The 24,693-nt window shown below is 44.8% G+C and overlaps 2 protein-coding genes across 2 annotated transcripts; one reads left to right on the top strand and one right to left on the bottom strand.

Annotated features, from left to right (window-relative positions):
- Positions 1-4,549: 4,549 nt before the first annotated feature.
- On the top strand, positions 4,550-5,227 carry LOC122240289 (antigen WC1.1-like). The gene is made up of 2 exons (XM_042991706.1): positions 4,550-4,762; positions 4,845-5,227. Exons 1-2 carry the CDS (start codon positions 4,723-4,725, stop codon positions 5,147-5,149), a joined length of 345 nt encoding a protein of 114 aa, XP_042847640.1. The 5' UTR covers positions 4,550-4,722; the 3' UTR covers positions 5,150-5,227.
- A 1,524-nt stretch (positions 5,228-6,751) lies between these two features.
- On the bottom strand, positions 6,752-24,373 carry LOC102953909 (antigen WC1.1-like). Its single transcript, XM_042991704.1, has 12 exons — positions 24,066-24,373; positions 23,655-23,972; positions 17,900-17,992; positions 17,508-17,822; positions 15,810-16,124; positions 10,908-10,949; positions 10,511-10,825; positions 10,249-10,281; positions 9,540-9,677; positions 9,058-9,150; positions 8,038-8,172; positions 6,752-6,957 (listed from the first exon to the last, which is right to left on the bottom strand). The coding sequence occupies exons 2-12, from the start codon at positions 23,950-23,952 to the stop codon at positions 6,839-6,841; spliced, it is 1,896 nt and encodes a 631-aa protein (XP_042847638.1). The 5' UTR covers positions 23,953-23,972; positions 24,066-24,373; the 3' UTR covers positions 6,752-6,838.
- Between the last annotated feature and the right edge of the window lie 320 nt (positions 24,374-24,693).

Here is a 24,693-nt window from a genome sequence, read left to right as displayed (position 1 = left end):
GTCAGCATGTAATCAGTGTTTGTATTTCAGAAAGTTTACTTTTTATATAGTCTCTGATGGCAGAGGAGATGTTAAACAGGATTTCTGTTGGTTCCCAGAAAATAGTGAAGCCAGGGATGGGACTATATAATTCCCTTCCTGCTGTAGGAGACCCATTAGGGACCAGGAGAGTCCCTTGTATGGTTTGAAGAAGCTAAGGCTATTACCTGAAGGCATGAGGATCTGAAAAACCATGAACTGAGTCTGCTTTCTCCAGGGAATTGCTTTTCTCCTATTCAGTATCCTAGTGAGTGCTCAAGGTTAGCATAGCCTCAATTCTTAAAATCAGCAGAGATATTAGATTAGCTCAAAGAATCTGGAGAGCTATCTCTGGGGTTGTAAAGACAATGCCTTTTTACTGACCGTTTGGTTTTGACCAAATGTGACCTTTAGTAACAATGAATGTTGGTTTTTCTCCTGTGGGGGAGAGACTCTGTTTTTCAAGTTCAGCAGTGGGATGTTCCAGACATATGAAGTTGGTTTTCTGAATCAGCCCCCACAACACCGAAAAGCTCAGTGAATGTCAAATCACTTCCAAAGTATCCCGTAGTGGATTGTGGCTGAGAGGCTACGTCAGGCTGGATCTCTGATCTATCCTTCCTATACTCTGTTACCCTTTAGACTATGGGCTTCTGTGTCAGACAGGGGTTGGGGAGTGGGGTGGAGGAATCAGGTGAAGGGGAGTCTGAAGAGGAGGAGAAGGCTAAATGCGTAAGCAGAAAGAAACATGTCTGCCTGCTGAAAGTCAATTCTTGTAGATAATACTCCATAGAACTCACATTGTCTAAGCCAGATTGCTGGATTTGGTGGTGAAGGTGGCGGTGGTGATGAGGATACATATGTATGTGTATATGATAGGGCAGATATAGAAACCTTTCTGCCTATAAAGTCCTCCCGGGGTGCCTGGGCAGCTCAGTCAGTTGAGCATCTGATTCTTGGTTTCAGCTCAGGTCAGGGTTCAAGCCCACAGAGGGCTCTGTGCTGTCAGCACAGAGCTTGTTTGGGAGTCTCTCCCCTCCTCTCTCTCATTCTCTCTCAAAATCAATAAATAAATAAACTAAAAACAAGTAAAATAAAATCCTCCCAATATGAACTATAATTACACCCCCAGATAACCCCGCACTTGCAAGGTAAGCCTGACTTTGACTTTCTTTTTCTTCCCCACACACCTACAGCTCAGCTGTTTTTCTTATTTACTGTGGTCTTTCCCCAGCATTGGGTTCTTGGCAGAACTGTGTCTTCCTGCCTGTTATGTTTTTTTGCTTTTTTTTAAGGTTTATTTATTTATCTTGAGAGCGAGAGCATGAGCGTGCAAATGGGGGAAGGGCAGAGAGAGGGGGAGAGAGAGAATCCCAAATAGGCTCTATCTCGCGAACCATGAGATCATGACCTGAGCTGAAATCGAGAGTCAAATGATTAACCAACTAGCTACCCAGGCGACCCTGATGTTTTCCCTTCTTAACTCTTGATCATTCTGCAACCTCACTGTGCAGCAGAGAAAAGTGATGTCAAATGTAGGTGCCCTTAGGTGGACTGACATTAACATTGAAGGCAGAAGAGGGCTAGTCTTAGAGACTTCAGGATGTGTCTCTTTGGTTAATTTTTCCCTGCCCTAGTGAGGTATTCAAGCTTGTTTGGGGACGTCCTAGTGGATTCACTCTTTAGGAAAAATGCTGTGCTTAGAACATGCTTTGGGAAATTTTGTCCCTTGTAGTTCCCCCGGATCCCATATGAAATCTTGTCTCCACTGAGCCCCTGACTGAGGAGAATACAAGATATCAGTGCTTGAGCTTCCGAAAGAACAATCTAGTCACATGGCCGGAGAGCCAGCTCTTCTAGATGTGCGCCTTGGTCCCTGGCTGCTGTAGCAATGTCCCTCAACTCTCTATCCTTTCTCTCACCCTTTTTCCTCCTGTTCCAAACCCCTCCAACCACAAGTCTCTGTCTCTCTTCTTTGGGTAAGTCTATGCCTCCAAACAGGAGCGAGAGGTTCTGCTCCTCATTTCCTTGTTGTATTTCTTGGAACTTCCAGTTCCTCAGGTTTGGGCCATATGCTAATGATGGTTGTCCTTCTGTAGGCTTTGCAGGCTTTTAGGGGTTGAGGTAGACTCTCACGATGAAATGTACAATTGGTGCTCGGATTCCAGGTTGGCCTCTCCAGCCCCGAGAACAACGAATGCCTTTCTCATTAGGCTAAGAAGAAATCCCATGTCGTCAGTCAAGCGCATTTTTTTGCAGGGAGAACTTTTTTAGAATCATGTTTTTACGGAGCATGTTCGCATGTTAAAGCATTCGGTTCACATGAGTTTACCCCATCTACTTGTGACACTTCAACTTTGGTATCATGGTGTCAAAGGTCATCAAATATTCCCCAAACCCGCCACGTACAGGACAAGTCAGGGTCTGCCAGCTCCCTTTAGATTCTTTCTGAACACTAAATCTCTGCTCTAATAGAGGGCACATCTCAGTCTCTACACACGTGTGTGTACATGCATACACACACACACTCACACTCATAATTGGATCATAAAGTACACAATTTTATATACACTTTCAAAACTAACAATATTTTTTTTATTTTTTAAGGTTTATGTATTTTTGAGAGAGACAGAGCACAAGTGGGTGAGGGGCAGAGAGAGAGACACACACACACACACGCACACACACACACACACACACACACACACAGAATCTGAAGCAGGTTCCATGCTCTGAGCTCTCAGCACAGAGACCAATGCAGCACTGGAACTCACAAACTGCAAGATCATGACCTGAGCCGAAGTTGGACGCTTTACCGACTGAGTAAAGCGTTAAGTAAGCATTAAGGAGTCCCTTAATGATATATTTTAAATTTCTTTCTGTCAATTAAAATATCTTCTATGTCATTTGTATTGTTGCCGGTATTACACTGTATTACTGAATCATAACTTATTTTTCTAATCCCATTTGTTGTATATTTATGTTTTCAATTACAATACTGTGATGAAATTTTTATGAACATCTACATTGACCGAATAGAAAAGCCATTATTATTTCCTCAAGATAACTATTCTGAAGCCTCTGATATATATTGTCTAATAGCCATCAAAATAGCTATCAGTAGCTTTGATTTTCAACATTAACTGAGAGCATTATTTTCTTCATAACTTTGCCATAAGTGCATTATATCATGTTTTTATCCATATTTATCCTATACACCAAAATATTATCTTATACTGTAACCTTAAAATGTCTGTCATAACATTTCTATTTTTCCTTTAGAATGTTTTTCATTTTAGTGTTTACTTATAGGAATTCTTTAAATTTTTTCTTAACTTTTATTTTTGGGAGACAGAGAGAGACAGACCACAGCAAGGGAGGGGCAGAGAGAGAAGGAGACACAGACTCTAAAGCAGGCTCCAGGCTCCGAGCTGTCAGCACAGAGCCCTATGCGGGGCTTGAACCTGCAAACTGAGAGATCAGGACCTGAGCTAAAGTTAGATGCGTAACCAACTGAGTCACCCAGGTGCCCTGACTTATAGGAATTCTTTATAAACTGACATCATTTACTATTTGTCTTACATATTTTCTAAATATTTCCCCCATTTTTGCATATTAATGTATTTGGGGTTATGCATGTGTTAAGGGGCTGTTGTGTGATCAAATTTATAATCCTCTACCTTTAGGATTTCTGTCTTTAATGCAATGCTTCAAATGCCATTCTTCATACCACAATTACTTTTAATCAATTTTATTTTTCTATAAATAATTGTATAGTTTCACTAGAGAACATTCAAAACCTTATTACATCTCAGTTTATTTTACTGTATGTAATCGTGTTATATCAATTGCACCAAATAAGAATATTTTAGATATGTGATATATGAATTTATGAATTACTTCTTCAAATTAAAAAAAATTATGTTTATTTATTTATTTATTTATTTTTGACACAGAGAAAGACAGAGCATGAGCGGGGGACGGGCAGAGAGAGGAAGACATAGAATCTGAAGCAGGCTTCAGGCTCCAAGCTGTCAGCACAGAGCCGGACGCAGGGCTCAAACTCACAGACCGTGAGATCATGACCTGAGCCGATGTCAGATGCTCAAACGACTAAGCCACCCAGGCGCCCCTGAACTAATTACTTCTTAAGATGCAATATTTATGACCACAAACCATTACCATTAATTTACATTTCCTTTGTTATTTTGCTGATTAACAAGAATTTAAAAGAATCATATTTTACTGGACTTTATTCATCCATTCATTCAATACATATTTATCAAGCCCCTATAGATAGTATTTAGAAAAGGTTCTCAATGCATGCTGTTGAAGAACGTGCCAGGCACTGTCCTAACAGCAGAAACACAGAGGTGAATAAGGCATGCAGAGTCTTTCTTCTCATAGAGTTTGTGTGTGTTTGTGTGTGTGCGTGCGCATGTGTGTATGCACAAGTCTGTATTTTATTTGTTGTGGAACGTGGAGAGTGATAAACAAGTAGACAGATAAAACAATTTCAGGCGGTGTTAAAGGCTATGATTTGGTCAACGTCTCAGTAACTCAGCCCATTAGATTAATTCCGAAGACTGTTATTTTCCCTTGCCACTTGGACTGAACCCAGGACTTCAGATCATCTTGTTTGGGGGCAAGATCTCTCCCAGCTGTCCCTGACCTAGCGCTTCCCCATTGTCTGCTTCTGCAGGAATGAGACCCAGGAGCTGTCCAGCAGCTGCCCCCTGCACAGGTACATCAGTCCCTCCTGCCTCCCCTGCTGGCTCCTGCCTTCCCACCAGGGGCGGTAACTGAAGGTGCTGCTGCTTTTTCAGACCAAGAGAAGCTCCGACTCAGGGGAGGAGACACCGAGTGCTCAGGGCGAGTGGAGGTTTGGCACGATGGCTCCTGGGGCACAGTGTGTGATGACTCCTGGAGCCTGGCAGAGGCCGAGGTGGTGTGTCAGCAGCTGGGCTGTGGCTCTGCCCTGGATGCCCTGCAGAGGGCGGCATTTGGCCCGGGAAATGGGAGCATCTGGCTGGATGAGGTGAAGTGCAGGGGCAGGGAGTCCTCCCTGTGGGATTGTGCTGCCAATCCCTGGGGACAGAGCGACTGCAAGCAGGAAACAATGCTGGAATGAGGCGCTCTGGTTAAGTAGAAGGACCAGGGTATTGGGTGAGGATCCAAGGACATGTGAGTTTGTATCCAAAAGTACTTCCTGTACTAACTTGGTATTGTGCCCTGGCTCAGTACAAATACAGGAGAGGCTCTTGCTTGACCTGGGATCTGGGAGAGAACAATAGGACTCTGATGTAGGTGTAGCCTATGGCTTTTCCAGGCCAAGTCAATACAGTGATCCCATTCTCCTTCTCTTCTTTCCAGGTGTGAGGACAACCATTCTCCCCCATTCATGGAAGTAAGTGGTTCTTCTGTCCTGAACTATGTCAAAGAGGAGACACCCATATTTTTAGGGACCTGCACTATGGAATCTACATATTTCTGGGAAAATTGACCATTTCAGTATAGGAAAGGCCTAATGATAAGGTGTTCATAGTCCTATTAAGTTGTGACAGCTGCAATGCTCCAAAGATTTACTGGCTTCAATTTTATAAAATTCCCTTAGAACCAGATTCAGAAGAGAGTTGACACAGCTCAGGGCAGGACCTAGGTCGATCACATCTTGGGATTCAGACAAATCCACTGTATCTGAACGGTGATTTCATGGTCTTGAGGACTCAGGAGATGACTGGGATAAGGGGGATTCTCCTGGGCTTATGGCCTTCTCTAAAATCTCATGGCCCTTTTTTCTCCTCAGACAACAATTCAGGTTCAGCTCCTTTCCCTGGCATTTTTTCCCTACCTGGGATCCTCTATACCAACCTAGGGGACCTTCTTTCCCCAGTCCTCATCATCCCAGTGATTCAGCTCTGCAGATGGTGAGCAGAGCACTGAGGCAGGCCTTAAGGATTCTAAATGATCTGGAAAGTAGTGGGAAGACTATGAAGCCAGGTGGGATATCAAGAAAAGTGCACAAGTATTGATCTCCATCCTCATTATCTAGCAGAACTCCACCTTCCCTACAATGGAGTTCAAGATTTGAAAGAATTCAATCCTTGGTCCTGGGTTGAATGTCAAATCTCTCAAAAATTATGACTTCTTATGTGAACATGTTAGTGGAAACTGAAAAACTAAGGGAAACTGAAAACTTATAGTAGCCAGCTTTCTATTTGGCCTTTGTTGACATCATGCATCAGAAGTAAAATATAATAATCTTGGTGGGCATACTTTATTCCATCATTGAATTCATCATTTTCCTATGGCAAATGGCCATGTATATTGCACCAGGAGAATCCTTGAGCATCTTCCAATCCCCATGTCCTGCCAAAAATTATGAAGATTGCAAAAGTGAGTGTAGGTTGGACCGCCGCCCCCCAACAACATCCAGAGCCATCAATTAAGTATAATAGGTTGGGCTTGGTAAGAACGAAGGTATGAGTATGGACCAAGTTTAGAGCCCCCTGTCTAAGAAAGAGAGACCTGGAACATTTGAGAGCCTGGGCAAAGTAATGCCTTGAGTAGCCTATAGAGGAAATGAGAAAACAGGTCAGTTTATTCACCTTGTATTTCCTTTGGGAGAAACTGAATCAACATGAAACTTGCTAAATTATCATCAAAGCAAAAAGTACTTTATTCAGAACATTTCATTTTAAGTAATTTCCATATAATGCCATTATAGGGCAGCACTACTCTATTGAAATACAGGCAATTAGAATATCTTAGGCCTTATCTCATTTTTAATGCAACATCAGGTGAAAACCATGGTAGATGTTCAAGGGGCATTTAATTCAACGTCATCATACCCCAGGTCACCCTCTTCCCCCTGGAGCAGCCAGGGACTATCTTCTTTCCCAGGACCAGCTACCTCTTCAGAGAACTGCAGAGAAGAGCCTGAAACAGTAAAGAGAAGTTTGACTGGAACTGTGACAAAGTGATAGGACAGTGCCCCACGGTGGAAGCAAGTTAAGTAAGTAGTGATGACAAAGCATCCCTGGAGACCCAGTAATGCTCAAGGAAGCTCAGACAATTTAATATTAGTTATAGCAAAAATATATCAAGGTTATCGTATCAGAATCCAGTCCATATGGGTTTCTGGGGCTTCAGCTTATCTGGGAAATGCTGTTATCACAGATCTATGGCCAACACAGGGGCTCTCTGAAGACATGTTTCTCAGCAAATGGATGGCCCAAGAATGGTGAAAATCATAAGAAGGGACATGAAAATTTCTCCTCTCACAATGTACAGGTCTGAATTCAGAAGGAAAAGGACAGGAGACCTAGGAGAAATCTCAGGTCCTCACTGGAGGTTCAACTCTGCTCTTGTGTCCCCAGATGCCCATAGAAACAATCACAGGATCCTTCCTTCCATAAATGCCACCTCTCCAGGAATCACATGGGCCTTCAGATGGAAAAATACTCTTCTCTGGAGAATGAATGTCTTCATTTGACCATTGAAATGTCTGGAGCAGATTGGCTCCAGTTATCCACAGACAACTGCCCACAAATCCAGTCTCTATACTCCATCACCATGGCTTTAATATTCAAGGCCACCATATATCATAGACTTTGTACATATTAGGGCTAACATATGATTACAGAGCATCTCAAATGATCAAAATGCCTCAAAAATTCCAGTATTCCAATATTTCTTACATCTCTAAATGCCTTTCACATATGAGACAGTACAACAATGTTATTAGAACAGTTGCTCTATTTTTGGATTTGGTAAGTTAATCTATAAGTCTTAATGCAAGCACATGAAAGACAAAGTTATGGAGACTCCGATACCAAGAACACAGAGTGATTCCTCCCTCCCCAAGGAATGTGCCAGCACTAAAGAAAGGAAGATGGTTGAAGGATATGAGGTCATCCAGATTTTGAATCTACAGGAAGGGCGGGCAATGAGGATCTCAAATTCACCCTTTCCAGAACAGAGACAAAAGATTACAGGAGATCAGCTAACCCCACTCACCTATCTGAGAGGCCAGCATCCCATTCTCCTCGGGGGGCACGTCCCCCTCGCTCATCCAAGAGTCAGGAAGAGCCTCAGGCACCGGTACCTCTTCAGCATTATCATAATCCTCAGCAGGAGTGTCAGTCCCCTGAGCTGGGGTTTTAAGAGCAGACAAGGGGGTCAGATGAAACCACAGTAAATGGGTCGGCCTAGGAAATACCTGAAATCCTTCTGCTGCAGAGATTCTGAAGGCTGCTAAAGTAGAGGCACTAACTACCCACTCCCTGTTTTAACAGGTCTCATCCAAGGTCATATATTTCACTTTGATGTGTCCGTAAGCCAGAAAAATGATCCAAACACCTCAATATTCCCTTATTAAAACTACATATTTCAGAGAAACTCTTACACCAATGGATTACTAAATATTTTGTCAGTTATACTTTCCAGACGATATTTTTCAAAACAGTGTGTGTGAGTTGTGACTGAATGAGGATGGTGTTGAACACAGAGAGCCCGGCCTCAACGTGAGGCATGTTCAGAGCAACCAGAGAAGGAGGAGAGAAGAGACCTCTCTAATCCTAGTCAAAGGCAGATGGTCCCTCTTGGATCCCATCTCTAGGAGGGAAAGCCTCCTGCCCCTAATATCCAGCCAAGGCAGATTCACCCGTACTACCTGGAGCAGATTTAAAGTCACTGTCTTCCTCACCATCCCCAGTGTAATATGACAGGGTAGTCACTGAGTCCTCTGACAGGGACGCTAATGTGGAGACAAACATCACAAAACAAGCAGAACATGCTTTCTCACGCCCGTGGGACCTGTGGTAAGGCTGAAAAGAAATGCTGGAGTGGGCGAGCCTCCCGTAGAATAAAGAGAAGGCTCAGCATTCACAGGGGCTCAGGAGGGGCTCATCCTGCAGCCTTTGGAGGGGCTGCTTCTGTGAGCCTGGGGCACGTATGGGGTCTGGCACGTTCTGACAAGACGTGGCTCGCAGACAGCAGGGACCAGAAGTCCCAGGAAAGCAAAGTAGGGATACACACCAGTGCCGCCCAGCAGATCTTCCTTCATTGTCACAAGATGATCGATCTCCTCGTACACAGCCTCACTGAGAGCATCTTCGAAACTGGATAAGGCTGAGCAAACCACCAGCAAGTGAGAGATCGCCACCTGAGTTCATCCCTGAACCAACAGGCTAATCGTTCTTCCCAAGGCTCACAGGTGGAGAAGCCCTCGGGGCTGCCAGGATGCCTTCATAGTCTCCAACCCCATGCACCATATCTGCACCTTCTCCCTTGCCTACCCTGTGTCCACAGCTCAGCTCCTATCCCTTCCTGTCTCACATAGAAGCCATGACTTACGAGGGTTCACACTCCAACTCTCAAAGCCTCTATAGATTCAGCCTTTACAGTTCAACGTAGAGCAGCTGGAGTTTTTCAAACACGGTCTTCCCCACCCCTCATGCCTGGCCCCATCTCCTGCTTCCACACACTTTCCATGTTACCCAGTACTCCCTGTAGCCCACCTCTGCTCGCTGCTCTCCATCTGTACAGCTGAGTTACCAGGATGATAAGGACCAGGAAGAGAAGGGCCCCCAGGATGAAGCAGAGCATCTCAGACAGGGAGAAGATGCCACGGACAGGATTTGGGCCTGGTCTGGTCCCTAAAGAGAATAAAACCAATAGAATTTGGAGAAGGGCAGGGGCCTCGGGAAACTCCTTTAGCATTTCCAGAGGTGCCCAGGATGAGGAAGTCCCAGACTCAGACATAACAGGACTGACCACGACCCTGGTGGGCACTCCAAGCCTTGTCCTGAGATAAATTCAACTCCACTCCAGTGAGGTCCAAGGGAGCGCTAGGATTATCAGAGAGCTTCCCTGCTGCAACAGCCTCTGAGCACCAAGCCACACAAATGCAGCTCCCTTTCTTTGGGCTTCACCAGACCAGAGCATCAAGCAGCTCCTGGAATAGGCATCTTGCCTCTGAGCAGTGACACTCAACAGACAAATGGGAAATCCTGAGATCCTGCAGCACGGGAACCAGCCTGCCTTGGCCCCAGGGCAAGAGAAACTTCTGGCGCAATGGGCCAACGAAGGGAAAGCTTCCCCAAGGAAAATGCCCTAAGACTTCCCCACCAGCCAATGGCTCCTCAGTATCTTTCTTTTCCTGAGTTGGCTAATTCTGTCAGATTCCACAGAACAAGTCCCCAGAATCTGAATACTGCGGCACTGTACCTGCTATAGAAGACAGCAATGGTTTTCTTTTACCTAGAGGGAAAAACAGTACAGGAATTGGCCAGAGTGCAGGGCCGTCCATTTTCCCCACCTTAGTCCCTGAAATCACCCCTCGATTACCACAACATCAATGTGGAGTCCTCCCCCACCCCTCCATCCGGGACTCACAGCACCTCGATGCTTTCAGAATGCAAACTTCCGAGGACAACCCTGGCCCACCCCGTTGGCCCACCCCTGCCCCAGCTCAACCAGAACCGCTCACCAGAGCACCTCACTCCAGCATCCTCCTCGTGCTTGCAGTCGCTCTGTCCCCAGGGATTGGCAGCACAATCCCACAGGGAGGACTCCCTGCCCCTGCACTTCACCTCATCCAGCCAGATGCTCCCATTTCCCGGGCCAAATGCCGCCCTCTGCAGGGCATCCAGGGCAGAGCCACAGCCCAGCTGCTGACACACCACCTCGGCCTCTGCCAGGCTCCAGGAGTCATCACACACTGTGCCCCAGGAGCCATCGTGCCAAACCTCCACTCGCCCTGAGCACTCGGTGTCTCCTCCCCTGAGTCGGAGCTTCTCTTGGTCTGAAAAAGCAGCAGCACCTTCAGTTACCGCCCCTGGTGGGAAGGCAGGAGCCAGCAGGGGAGGCAGGAGGGACTGATGTACCTGTGCAGGGGGCAGCTGCTGGACAGCTCCTGGGTCTCATTCCTGCAGAAGCAGACAATGGGGAAGCGCTAGGTCAGGGACAGCTGGGAGAGATCTTGCCCCCAAACAAGATGATCTGAAGTCCTGGGTTCAGTCCAAGTGGCAAGGGAAAATAACAGTCTTCGGAATTAATCTAATGGGCTGAGTTACTGAGACGTTGACCAAATCATAGCCTTTAACACCGCCTGAAATTGTTTTATCTGTCTACTTGTTTATCACTCTCCACGTTCCACAACAAATAAAATACAGACTTGTGCATACACACATGCGCACACAGACACACACACACACACACACACAGACTATCAGAAGTAGGTCATAAAGAATTTTGGGAGAGGTAAAGCATTTAAATTGTGAAGGGGATGTCTCAGCAAGGAAATGACATCTAATGTAAAAACTGAATGAGGAGGGGCACCTGGGTGGCTCAGGTCATGATCTCACAGTTCGCGGGCTTGAGCCCCGCATTGGGCTTTGCACTGACAGCCTGGAGCCTGCTTCGCATTCTGTGTCTCCCTCTCTCTCTGCCCGTCCCCCCCCCCCCAGCTCACACTCTGTCTCCGTCTCTCAAAAATGAATAAACATTTTTAGAAAACTGAATGATGAGAAGTTGACAAGTAAGCAAAGCAGAGAGAACAGCTAGTGTGAGGTCTTCGGATGAACAGTGCCATCTGCCTGGTAAAAGAATACCAAGGCATTAAAGGATGGCCAGCCTGCCTTCCCTTACTTCCCGCAGGCCTGGCTATTTCAGGGACACAAAGAGAGTCAATATATGTACCGACTGAGTGGAAGAGTGTTCCCAGAAAAAGACTGAGTGATGGGTAGGGAACAGATCATATATAGCTTTGTCAATCAGTATAGGAACTCTGAGTTTTACTTTAAGTTCAACATGAAGCCCCTGGAGGTTTATAAGCAAGAGACAGGATAAACGCTAATTTTTTAAACTTCTCTCTGACAGATGATAAGGCACAAAGATGATAGTGACAATGGAAGGTATAGAAGCACTGAGGATATATTTACAGGCAGAGTCAGCAGAACTTGCTATCATATGGGAAGTAGAGGGTGAGGGAAGTAGAGAAATTAAGGCTGACTCCTATATACTGAGCTTAAGTAACTGAGTAATCGTAGCGATGTTAACTGAAATGGGGAATACCGTGGGGAGGAAAAATCAGGAGCAGGAATTGAGAAGGTGGACTCAAATATTCTGCTTTAGACTAAATTTGAGCAGCCCACTGATACTCAAGTGGAGATGTCAGGTAGCAAAGGACTATATGAGTTTGTATTAAGGACAGAGATCAGCTGTGATGGTATATATTTGAAAATTGTCAGTGCAGAGATGCTGTTTGGGCCATGCGCCTTAGGGAGGGAGTATAGCTAAGAAGGATAGACAGTCTGATACTGAGCCCTGAGAGTCTCCAAGATCTAGAGGCTGAGCACAGGAGTTACAACCCTGTAAGCATAAGAACAGCAATGAGGCAGAATTGGAACAACGATCAATGAGGTAGAGTGACTGTCAGGAGGGGTTAAAAACGAGAAGGAAAGAGGGGTGCCTGGGTGACTCAGTCAGTGGAGCGTCTGTCTTTGGCTCAGGTCATGATCTCGCGGTTTGTGAGTTCGAGCCCCGCGTCGGGCTCTGTGCTGACAGCTTGGAGCCTGGAGCCTGCTTCAGATTCTGTGTCTCCTCCTCTCTCTGCCCCTCCCCTGCTCATGCTCTGTCTCTCTCTCTCAGTAATAAATAAACGTTAAGAAAAAAAATTCTTTTTTTAAATGAGAAGGAAAGAGAAGTCAGCCTGTTGAATGCTGCCAAACGGTCATGAGTAATGAAGACAGAAAAGTTTACTACATTTCATTACCTTACCAATTCGGAGGAATGGTGGACCCTACCACTTAACTGGGATGAGTTTAGACCAGTAAAAGACAGAAAATTGTGAAGACAATGAGTGATTACTGACCGTCGTTTTACGTGGTTTTTTTTAATGTTTATTTACTTTTGAGACAATGCAAGAGACAGACTGCAAGCAGTGGAGGGGCAGACAGAGGGAGCCACGGAATCCGAAGCAGGCTCCAGGCTCCGAGCTGTCAGCCCAGAGCCCGACGCAGGGCTCGAACTCACGGACCGTGAGATCCTGACCTGAGCCGAAGTCAGGCGCTCAACCGACTGAGCCACCCAGGCGCCCCACTGACTGTCCTTTTAGAAACTTGGCTGAGGAGGGGCGAGAAGAGGGATGGGCAGCAGCTAGTAAGGGAACTGGAGTCAAGGAAAACTCCGCAGGTATTTTTCAAGATGTGAGATACTCAAGCCCATATATACATTGATGAGAATAAACCAGGAGACAGGGAGGAAGTTGATGGTACAAGGAAGAGGGCATAACGGAAGTGAAGACTTTGACAAGTGCCATTAGGCCCCACAGCCTGAGCAGAAGACCTGGCCTAAGGTAAGGACTGAGGCCACTGAGCCAGGAAGCCAAACAAGCAGAGAGTGCGCACAGAGACCACAAGTGAGTAGATTTGGTAAAAGGGAGATGAGGGGTTCACAGCTGACTGTTCTAATTTCTTAGCGAGGTAAGAGACAAGATCATGACTTGAGAACAGATGGTGGGGATCCAGGGGTTGACAACGTGTGGAGAGCAGAAAACATGTAAAATATAATTTTAAAGATAGGGCGAGCCCACATATTGGAGGACTCCGGGGACACTGGGGAATGCCCACTAGAGACTGTCCGTGAGTTCCAGAGTAGACTGGCGCCACGACTGTGGGCCATTTTCCCACCTTCCCGTTAGTCAAGTGCAGACAAGGAGTACTCTAACCAGATCTGGAGTTTGCCAGGTGAGGTTGACAAAGAGGAGGCGAGGGAGTTGAATAAGTTAAAGGCGAATGGTTACAATGCTGGATCATATTATCTCGTTTGGCTAAGAAAAAAAAAATGTGCAGACATGGAGAAGACTAGAAAAGTAAGAAAAATGGATAAGGGGAAAGACTGGGCATCTCCAGGAGGACGAGAAATGATTTGAAATGGAGCATTCTAGGTTAGGAGCCGTAAGTTTAAGAGGCACTGGCCAGAGACTGGAATACAGAAATCAAGATTTCCAGGTATACAGTTATTGGTGGTCAGTAGTGTTTGCATAGGCAGAGATAGGCTGGAAGGAAAGGTGCCTGAAAATGAGGAAGTCAACGAACTGCGAGGCCAGGGTGATGTCTTGGTTGTGTTTAAGGGCATTGAAGGACCCCCCCACTGGTTCCAGGAGTAAGACAGAGATGAACAACTTGGTGAGCGTGATGCTGCAGTCTTCGGTGGACAAGGGGAAGTGGCCAGAAGGTTAGGATGATGACAGCAACAAGCGCGAGCAGTGGGCGGTGTTGTCTTGTGGCGTGAATTTCCAGCAGTTGGGTGTTGAGAAGACAGACAGAAGAGGAGTTGTTGAAAGTGACACCTGCGAGCCAGGAGCATACCTCCTCCAAGTCCCAGCCCAGAGAAAAGAGTGTTTTGAGAGAGAAACAAAGAGCCTCCAGGTGACAGGCAAATCAGTGTTCCCAGGGAAAAGTCGGGTTTTGATCACAACGTGAAAGTGAAGGGAACATTGAGGGCATAAGGGAGTTTGAAGATGTCGGGCTCCAAATTCCAGCAGGCTCTGCAGAACATTTCAGGAGAGCGGGGTGAAGGGGACGGATTAAGTACATGGTAGTCAATGAAAGGCCCAGAGGATACAGGATCAGCCATGAAGACTGGGATTCTACGGCCTCTGAGAAGAGCTAAATTCAAGCAGAAAGACATGGGGGCATGAGGTCACTGACCTCTCAGTTCCCCAGGATGCAGCAGCCAAGAAGATAAGCAAATTCCTCTCAAACAGGAATGTCTTCCTGGGCCCTGCCTCAGAGAGGTCTCTGGTTCTGTACCGCTCTCCAAGGTCACCCTGTACCGCTCTCCCTCCCTCTTTTCTGCTCTGGTCCTGATGGGATTTTTCTCAGTGCCTCAAAGACACCATGTTTCCTCCCACCTCAGTACCTACACTGACCCAAGTGATCTCTCCACTTTCTTCCTTTGACATACTCTTACTCAGCCTTCAGGATTCCATCTAAGTATGAGTTCTTCTCTTACCCCAATTCCACACTTCCATGGCACTTTCTAGCTCTTCATGAAATTTCTGTCGAACAAGAGTTTTCAACGCTGGATTGTAAGCTCCGTGATGGCGGAGACTACATTTTCTTCTCTTCTCCATCCTCCTGTACGCAGTATAAATTTGTGCCTACAAGGCACTCAATTACTATCTACCAACAGACTGACTGAAAAACTAGTCTGACTGGTGTCCATGCATTCCAGAGTAAAATACCATCAGCTCAAGAAACAAATCAATCAGGAAGTGTCTGGATGGCTCAGTAGTTTAAGCATCCAATTCTTGATTTCGGCTCAGATCATGATCTCACAGTTGTGGGATAGAGCCCTGAGTCGGGGCTTAGCATGGAGCTTGCTTAAGATTCTCTTCCCTCTGCCTCTGCCCTTCTCCCACTCACACAGGCACACACACCCATTCTCTCTCTCTCTCTCTCTCTCTTAAAAAAAAACAATCAGGATTGATTTTACTTTATCCTGTTGGGCTATTCCTAATTACTGTTACTAATTAATTAGCAATTGCTTAGAAAGTTTATCAGGGTATTATTTATTCTTTCTGGTACCTTTCATGTAAACTCCTATTGGCACAGGTTTCCTTATTTTTTCCTTCAAAACAACATTGGAACATGTGAATCAAATAATCATCCAAACTTCATTTTGTAGTCTCATACTGAACCCATCCCTTAGATTCCAAGACATAAAATCTCACTAACAACATCCTGCAGGACTGGGATGGACACATAGAAACATTAAGTTACCTGCACACGAGATATAAGCTTCCTCTTTTGCAGAGCATGATCTGTGTTTCCACGGGCCAGAAGGACATTGCCAGAGAGAGAAATCGGTTTTCCGACACTGGATGTGATCCACCCACCGAAGTCTAGAACCCTCCCTGGGAACTACGGAAGAGTTGAGGGTCCCATTGTCTCCACAGCCAAGCTGTCTACAGATGATGGACAAGGTCATGGTTGTCATGGGGCTGTGGCAGACACTGCCCCAGGTCCCGTTGTAGAAAACTTCCAGCCACCCGGCACACTCCTGGTCCTCGCTCACCATCCTGAGGTTCAGGAAGTCTACATCGAAAGGAGAGAGAGGGGGAAACAGTCCACAGTAAACATTCCACTCAAATGCTCTTGATTTTTTTTTTTTCTCTCCATGCCAGGGATGGTGAACATTCATGGCTGACTCTGCTGAGGAAGCACCCACGGGATGACAAGGCTGAAATCTGTCTGCCTTCTACCTGCTTTTGTCTGTTTGTGTCTGTCTTTCTATTTCCACCACAATGACGCAATGGACTATGAACAGAGAGGGCACTCTCCACGGAGGGCAAGCTGAATCCTGCTTCCTGACAAAACTTCTAACAGAGTCTGGGAAAGAGAGTGTGGGAAGTGGAATGCTGGCAGAATAATGCCCCCTCAAAGATGTTGTGTAAATATGTTACCTTACATGGCAAAAGAGACTTCACAGATGTGATCAAGTTAAGGACCTTGGGATGGTGACATTAACCATAATGGAATATGTGGAATATAACCATAGTGGAATAGTGTGGGTTAAGCAGGTGAGCCCAAATCCAATCACATCCTTAAAACCGGGAAGACTTTTCCAGCTTCAGTCAGAGGGAAACGTGACTATGGAAGAATGGGAAGAATGCTCAGAGGGAGCAACGTGGTCAGCCTGAAGAAAAAGAAAGGGAGCTAACTACCAGCCAGGGAATGCACACGGCCTTAAGAAACTAGCAAAGATGGAGAAAAGGAATCTCCCCTAGAGCCTCCAGAAAGAATGCTGCCCTGCTGACACGTTGGTTGGAGCCCAGCGAGACCCTTGGTAGACTTCTAACAAACAAAACTCTAAATTCATAAATTTGTGGGGCGCCTGGGTGGCTCACTCGGTTGAGCGTCCAACTTCGGCTCAGGTCATGATCTCGCGGTCCGGGAGATCGAGCCCCGCGTCGGGCTCTGTGCTGACAGGTCGGAGCCTGGAGCCTGCTTGGATTCTGTGTGTGTGTGTGTGTGTGTGTGTGTCTCTCTTTGCCCCTCCCCACTCGCGCTCTGTCTCTCTCACTCTCAAAAATGAATAAATGTTAAAAAAAATTGTTTTTTAATTTAATAAATTTGTGTGGTTTCTACCACTAACGGTGTGGTCATGCATTTCAACAGCAATGGGACCTCAAGACTTTGCCGCCACGGAAAACTGAAGAGCGGGCCCTGCTTTCGAATGGAAACTGTAGGAAATAGCTGTCAGGAGGTCTGAGAAGGAGGGAAGGAAGGACCTCAACCCCAGCTGCCACAGGAGGAAAAGAAAGCATCTAATCTTCACATCTGCTAGAAAGCCCGGCACTGGGGCAGGAAGCTTTCTTCTCCTCTGGCCCTTTCAGCAACACCCCCTCAGGGCTCAGCCTCCCCTCCTGCAGAGCCCCCCACCTCCTCGCCCAACCTGCAGACGGGGTGCGGGCGGACCTGAGCAGATGACCCCGGCGTCTTCCTTGTGCCTGCAGTCGTGCTGCCCCCACCCCCGGGCGGGGCACTCCCAAATGTGAGACTCCTTTCCTGTACAGTTCACGTCGTCCAGCCAGATAGAGTCTGATCCCGCCCCGAAGTGAGCAGAGACCGTGGCATTGAGGGCCTCGCCGCAGCCCAGCTGTCTGCACACCACGTGGGCGTCGTTCAGGTCCCAGCTGTCATCACAGACGGTGCCCCAGGAGTCCTGGTAGCGGATCTCCACTCTGCCAGCGCAGGGACCGCCTCCGTCCACCAGGCGGAGCTGTCTGTGATCTGAGGGGAGAATCAGGCCACTGGGGCATCGAACAGGAAACCGGAAGGGCTTTCTGGTCCGGTGGGACCCCCCTCACCTGAGCAGTTGGGAGCACTCTCCCGTGAGCCCGCAGAGGCCGCCGGCTCAGACACAGAGTCGTCACACTGGGGCAGTACCTGGGTCTGGTTTCCTGCAGAAACAGCAAGGTCAGAGGGTTACTAGGGTTGGAGAACAGGAAGCTGACTTAAACTAAATATGGAACCGGGGGCCGGGGTCTGAGATGAAAGCTGTTACGTGACAGTAATGTTATCATAATTGTAGAATTCACTTCCTGCTTCTGACAAGGCCAAGATTTGTCTTTCAAGCCAAGTGAGGCACTAAGCATGAATTGTAAAATGTGGGAATGTATCGGGGCACCTGCGTGGCTCAGTCGGTTAAATGTCCTACCCTTAGGTTTTGGCTGAGGTCATGATCTCACTGTTGATGGGTTCAAGCCCCTCATTGGGCTCTGCGCTGGCGGCACTGAGCCTCCTTGGGATTCTCTCTCCTCTCTCTCGGCCCCTCCCCCACTCACGCTGTCTCTCTCTCTCTCTCCTAATAAATAAATAAACTTAAAAAAAATAAGTGGCAATATATCAGTACTGCTTGAAAGCGTTGAAGATCTACCAAGGCAGTGAGAATTTGGGGAGCCAAGCTCTAAGAGAAAAGACGGCCGGAGGTGAGCCACTTCCCCTCGAGGCCTTTGTCAATTCCAAGACTCTAGCGAAGATGCGGAAAGGTTCAGCACAGGTTTTGCCAGACTCACAGGGCTCTGGGAATAAAAGAATAATTGAGGGTCAGCCAAGGAGGAGGCACCCTATTAACCAGAGCCCTTGAACCATAGAAAGAAAACTGAACTAAAAGTAGACTACTCCTCACCGGGATAGCTGCACAGCATCTAATTATGCAATTCCTTTAAATAAGATGATCTGGCCATAAACAGGTGCCAGGAGGAAGCAAAGTAAAATCCTTTCTGAAGGATTTCTATAATGTTTCATCTACGATGTCTGCCAATCAAAAATGCCCAGGCAGAGGGGCACCTGGCTGGTTCAGCCAGTAGAGCATGAGACTCTTGGTCTTGGGGTCATGAGTTGGAGCCCCACACTGGGGTAGAGATTACATTAGAAAAATTAAAATCTAAAAATAATAATAACGGGGAATAAAAGAGAAGAGATTTGACAAAAATCCAGGAGGATAAAAGAGGCATTGGAAAGAAATGTACAGGGTATCCAGTTGTTGGAGTTACCTGACGAGGAGTTTAAATTACCACGAATGAAATGTTTGTGGGGGCGCCTGGGTGGTTCAGTTGGTTACGTGTGGGACTCTTGATTTCAGCTCAGGTCATGATCTTACTTCATGAGATCAAGACCCGCATCGGGGTCTCCACTGACAGCATGGATCCTGCTTGGGATTCTCTCTCTTCCTCTCTCTGTCCCTGCCATCCCCCATCAAAAATAAATAAACTTTTTAAAAATTTTATTTAAAACAAATGCATCTAAAAGATGTATAGGATATACTAAGATATATATTGCCAGATTATCTTCCAGGAATTTTGTAGTCTTTTGCTCTTCTACTAAACTGTATTTTTCTACTACCCCATACCTACCGCTAACATCAAATATCTTAATATTTTTAAATCACTGTCAACATGGTAAAATAATCTCTACTTTGAAAAAAGACAAATCCAATTTGCACTTATGCAGGATGGAATCTAATATCAATTTACCATGCTTGTACAATATTTCATTCTCCTGACTATGGCCACAACTCAAATTGGAAGGAGATTCTACCTAATAACTGGCTTGTATTCTTTAAAAAGATGTCAGTGTCATGGGGCGCCTGGGTGACTCAGTCGGTTGAGCGTCTGACCCTTGATTTCGACTCGGGTCACGATCTCACAGTACATGGGATCGAGCCTCGTTTTGCGCTCCATGCTGAGCATGGAACCTGCTTAAAAGACTCTCGCTTTCCTTCTGCCCCTCCACCCTGCTCATGCTCTGTCTCTCTAAAAAATAAGTCAATGTCATGAAATACAAAGTGAGATTCAGGAAGTGTCCTTTATTAGAGAAGACTAAGGGGTATGACAACTGAATGTAGCATATTACCTCACCTCTTTTTTTGCCGCGAAGTATGTATTTGGGACAGTTGTGAAGTTCTGAATAAGGCTTGTGAACTAGATAATAGAATTATAACAATGCTAATTGATCAAGAGATGAATGGATAAAGAAGATGCGTCATATATATAATGTAATATTATTCAACCATGAGAAAGAAGGAAATTCTGTCATTTGGGACACCGGGGATGGATAGTGAGGGCATTATGCTAAATGGAATAAGTCGGAAAGAGAAAGATGGGTAAGTGCATGATATCATTTTTATGTGGAATCTAAAAACAATCAAAATCATAGAAATATCGAATAGAAAAGCTGTTGCCAGGGGGCGTGGGGTGAAGGAAATAGGGAGAGTTTTATAAAAACGTACAGACTTCCAGTTATAAGATGAATAAGTTCTGAGAGTCTAATGCATAACACGGTGACGACAGCTGATAACACCATATTGTATAATTGAAATTTGCTGTAAGAGTTGAACTTAAATGTTCTCACACACACACAAAAAGATAAATGTGTGAGGCTGAAGCTGTATTAATTAACTAGAATGGGGGAATCGTCTCACAATGTATATGCATATCCAGTCACCGTATTGTACCTTTCAAATGTCTTACAATTTTGTCAGTGACACCTCAGGAAAGCCGAAATTTTAAAATATTTTTGCTTAAAAAAAAAAACAGGATTACATTTTGATTGAGGTGGGATTTAATCTACAGATGAATTTTGAGGTAACCAACTTTGACAATATTTAATATTTTCAACTCATTTATATGGTGTGTCTGTCCATTGTTTACATCTTTAATTTCTCTTGAAGATCTTTTATGTCTTTGATTAGCTTTTCTCCCCAGTATTTTATGTTTTGATCTTTTTGTGAGTAGTACAGCTTTTTATCTATTTTCTACTTATTGATACTATTTATTAAGAAAATTATTTTTTGCATATATTTTGTGCATGGGCTTGTACTTAGCAATGTTATAGTTAGACTATAACTTCAAATAATCTAACTGTAGATTCTCTTGGGTTTTCTTGCAATCATGCAGTCTATAAATAATTGTTTTGTTTCTTCCTTTCTAATTCTTATACTTAAAAATTTTTTGTGCTCTAGTAAACTGTTGGGTAACAATGGTGATAGATATTAATATCATCTCTCTCATCTGAGGGAAAAATATTTCAATATTTCACCATTAAGTGTGACATTTGCACCAGATTTTTTTTATGAGGCCTTTGTAGACTGAAGAAAGTTCCTTCTATTTTCAATATGCTAGGAGATGTTCTCATGCATTGTTCTCAAATCTTTTCAAATGCCTTTTCCACATCTGATGAAAAGATTACATGGTTCCTTTTTTGTTTAGTTTTGTTAGTTGGTATATTTTACACTAACTTTGCATTTCTGGGAAAACTCTGTTTGGTTGTGGTGCATTCATTTTTGTACATCTCTGGATTCAACTTGCTAACATTTTCTTCATGAATTCTGCATCCCTATAGAGAAATGGTCTGCAATTCACCTTTCTTCCAATGTCCCAGATTTTTACATTTATGGTTCTTGCAACTTTTCTTTAAGTTTGTGTTCAGTTAAAACTAAAAAGTTTAATACATCAGAAAAAAAGAGAATTAACACTCAATCTTCCAAATAATTAAAAAGAGAGAGAGGATAACTCCTACCTCATTTATGAGAATTGGAAAAATGTATACGTGGGAGGTGGTGAGTTTAGCAACTTCACATGTCACCATGTTGGACTCGATCATCAAGCTATTTTTTGGTGGAAAATGACAAGCTAATTTTAAAAGTTTATATGGAAGGGACTCCTGGATGGCTCAGTTGGTTGAGTGTCCAACTGTTGATTTTGGCTCAGGTCATGATCTCACGGTTCATGAGATCAAGCCACCCATTGGGGTCCATGCTGAGCGTGGAGCCTGCTTGGGATTCTCTCTCCCACCCCCTGCTCACTCTCTCTGTCTCTCTCTCTCTCTCTCTGCCCCTCCCCTACTTATGCATGCCCTCTCTCTCTCTCAAAAATAAACATTTTTTAAAATAAAATATATATGGAAAAGACCACAAATGATCCACACACTTGAGAAGAAAAACAATGAAGTTAAAGGAGTAACTTTACCACGTATGAAGACATACTACAAAGCTACAATAATTATGGAATGGGGGTATTAATGCCAGAATAAACAAGGATACAATAGAAGAGAATGGAGTCCAGAAAAAGACTCAGACATGCGTAGACTCATTATGACAAAGGAGGCCCTGCAGTGGGGAAAAGTGTCTTTTCAGGGAAGGAGTCTGAGTCTGTTGGGTATCCTGATAAAAATATGAAATTTGACCCCTATCACACATGAAAATCAATTCTAGGACCATACAATTATATGTGAAATAAAGGTAACTAAAGTTCTATAAATACCATAGAGGAATATCTTCAGGATCTTTAAAGTTCTCTTTAAAAGGACATAAGAAGGGGCACCTGGGTAGCTCAGGCGGGTTAAGCATCCGACTTCAGCTCAGGTCATGATCTCATGGTTCATGAATTCGAGCCCCACATCAGGCGCTGTGCTGAGAGCTTCAGAGCCTGGCGCCTGCTTCGGATCATGTGTCTCCCTCTCTCTCTGCCTCTCTACCGCTCGCACTCTGTCTCTCTCAAAATAAATGAACATTTAAAAATTTTTTTAATAAAAGGATATAAGAAGCATCGTGTGCCAAAAAAAGAAAGTTGACACACTAAACCTTGTTAAAGTTAAGAACTTGGCTTATCAATAAACACCATTAAAAGAGCAAAAATAAAAAGGCAAGAGTTAAACACCCAAAATAAATACATACATATTTGCACCACAAGTCACTGTCACAATTATCTGTAACATCACTATTTGCAATAATTAAGAACTGGAAATAAATCAAAACTCCACCATCAGTTGACGGATCAATACCTGGTCACATGGTCAATCAATGGAACGCTTTACAATAAAAAATGAAGGAAGCACTGCTATAAATAACTCATGCATGAATCACAAACATAGTATGGAATCAAAGAAGTTAGACACAAAATGAAACATACTATATGATTTTATATGAGGCTCAAAATAGAAAAACTATCCTATAGCATAGAAGTTAGGGGACTGGTTTTCTTCAGGTAGGAGGGCAGGGATAGTGATTGTTAGGGTATGAATGTGGCTTTTGGGGTGCTAATGATCTCTTTGTTGATCTGGATTGGGGTTACACAGCGTTCATGTTATTATGACTCATCGAGCTACACACTTACTACTTACATACTTTCTCTGTAAATACTCAGATGTATTTAAATAATAGTGTTAATTTAAGTTTTTTTAATGTTTATTTTTTGAGAGAGAGAGAGACAGCGCACTAGCAGGGAAATCAGAGAGAAAGGGGAAGAGAGAATCTGAAGCAGGCTCCACACTTTTAGCACAGAGACCAATGAGGCTCGAACCAGCGAACTTCGAGATCATGACCTGAGCGAAAGTCAAACACTCAATCGACTGAGCCACCCAGGCGTCCCAACAGTGTGTTAATTTTAACAGATATCCCTCTTAAATTCCTTGCCTTGACCTAAAGGCAAATAGCAATGAAAAGAACCATATTTTATCATGGGTTTTCTCACTTTTAAAATAATTTTTCCACACTCTTTGCTCATAGGGACATTTCACTCAAAGAGCATCCTGAGTAGCAGTTAGCCCTTCCCTCTCTCTTACCTGAGCAGATCACAGAGGCTGTGTTTCCATGAGCACAATCAGGAATGCCCAGGGCAGTCATAGGACAATTCCACAAGAAAGACTCAGCCCCCGAGCAGTGAAATCGAGCTTTCCAAATCTGATCACCTCCTTCCACAAAGTATGCTCCTTTTGGAGCAGAGATAGCAACTCCACAGCCAAGCTGTTGACAAACAACATTGGCATTTGCCATATTCCAGTGTGAGGCACAGAGGGCTTTCCAATGTCCAGTAATATTCATCTCCACTTGTCCCTCACACTGAGAGGTGCCATTTTTCATGAGCCGGACTTCTGTGTATGCTAGTAAGAGAAGACAGGGTTTCGGTGAGATCTCATGTTTTTCTTACCCCAGCAGAGTATGCAGCGAGGTTGAAGTCCTGCTCTGCATCTCACCTGAACAGGAAACTTGAACAGCCCTACGGTGGCAAGCACCTCCTGGACAGCACACTCTAGGGCAGAAGTGGAGCTCAGGTTCATCCCCCTTACACTGGAATTCTTCAGGCCACACTTGTCTATCTGACTCCCTGAAGGACACATCTCCCAAGAAAGACACAGCTTTGCCACACCCCAGCTCTGCACAGATGATCTGGGCAGTGAAGAATGTAAAGTTCCCATCAGATACTAGAGTCCAGTCTTTTCCAGAATGCACTTCTACCTGCCCTGAGCAGGGTCCATCCCCACCAGCTAGACGCACAGATCCTAGGAGAAAAAACAACAACAACAAACACAGGTAAATATTCATGATTCTGGCTTGGCAATTAGAAGTGACATGTCATGGACAATGGTATATGACAGTGACATGTCAAAGTAAAAAGTTTTTCTTTTCCCAGGCATTGGCACAGAGGAAAGGATTTAACAGTTGGTGGCAGAATGGGACCTCCATGAGTGAGTTTCTGAAGACAGACTATTTAGAGTAGGTGAATACATTTTGGGGTTGGTTAGAGAAGTGAATTCCTCATCTACAAGTCTTGGGCCAAGGAAACTGCATAATACATAGGCATTCAGACTTAAGTACAAAGGT

Source organism: Panthera tigris, chromosome B4 (genome assembly GCF_018350195.1).
Source record: "Panthera tigris isolate Pti1 chromosome B4, P.tigris_Pti1_mat1.1, whole genome shotgun sequence".
Taxonomy (NCBI): Eukaryota; Metazoa; Chordata; class Mammalia; order Carnivora; family Felidae; genus Panthera; species Panthera tigris.
This window is presented reverse-complemented; position numbering and strand designations above follow the sequence as displayed.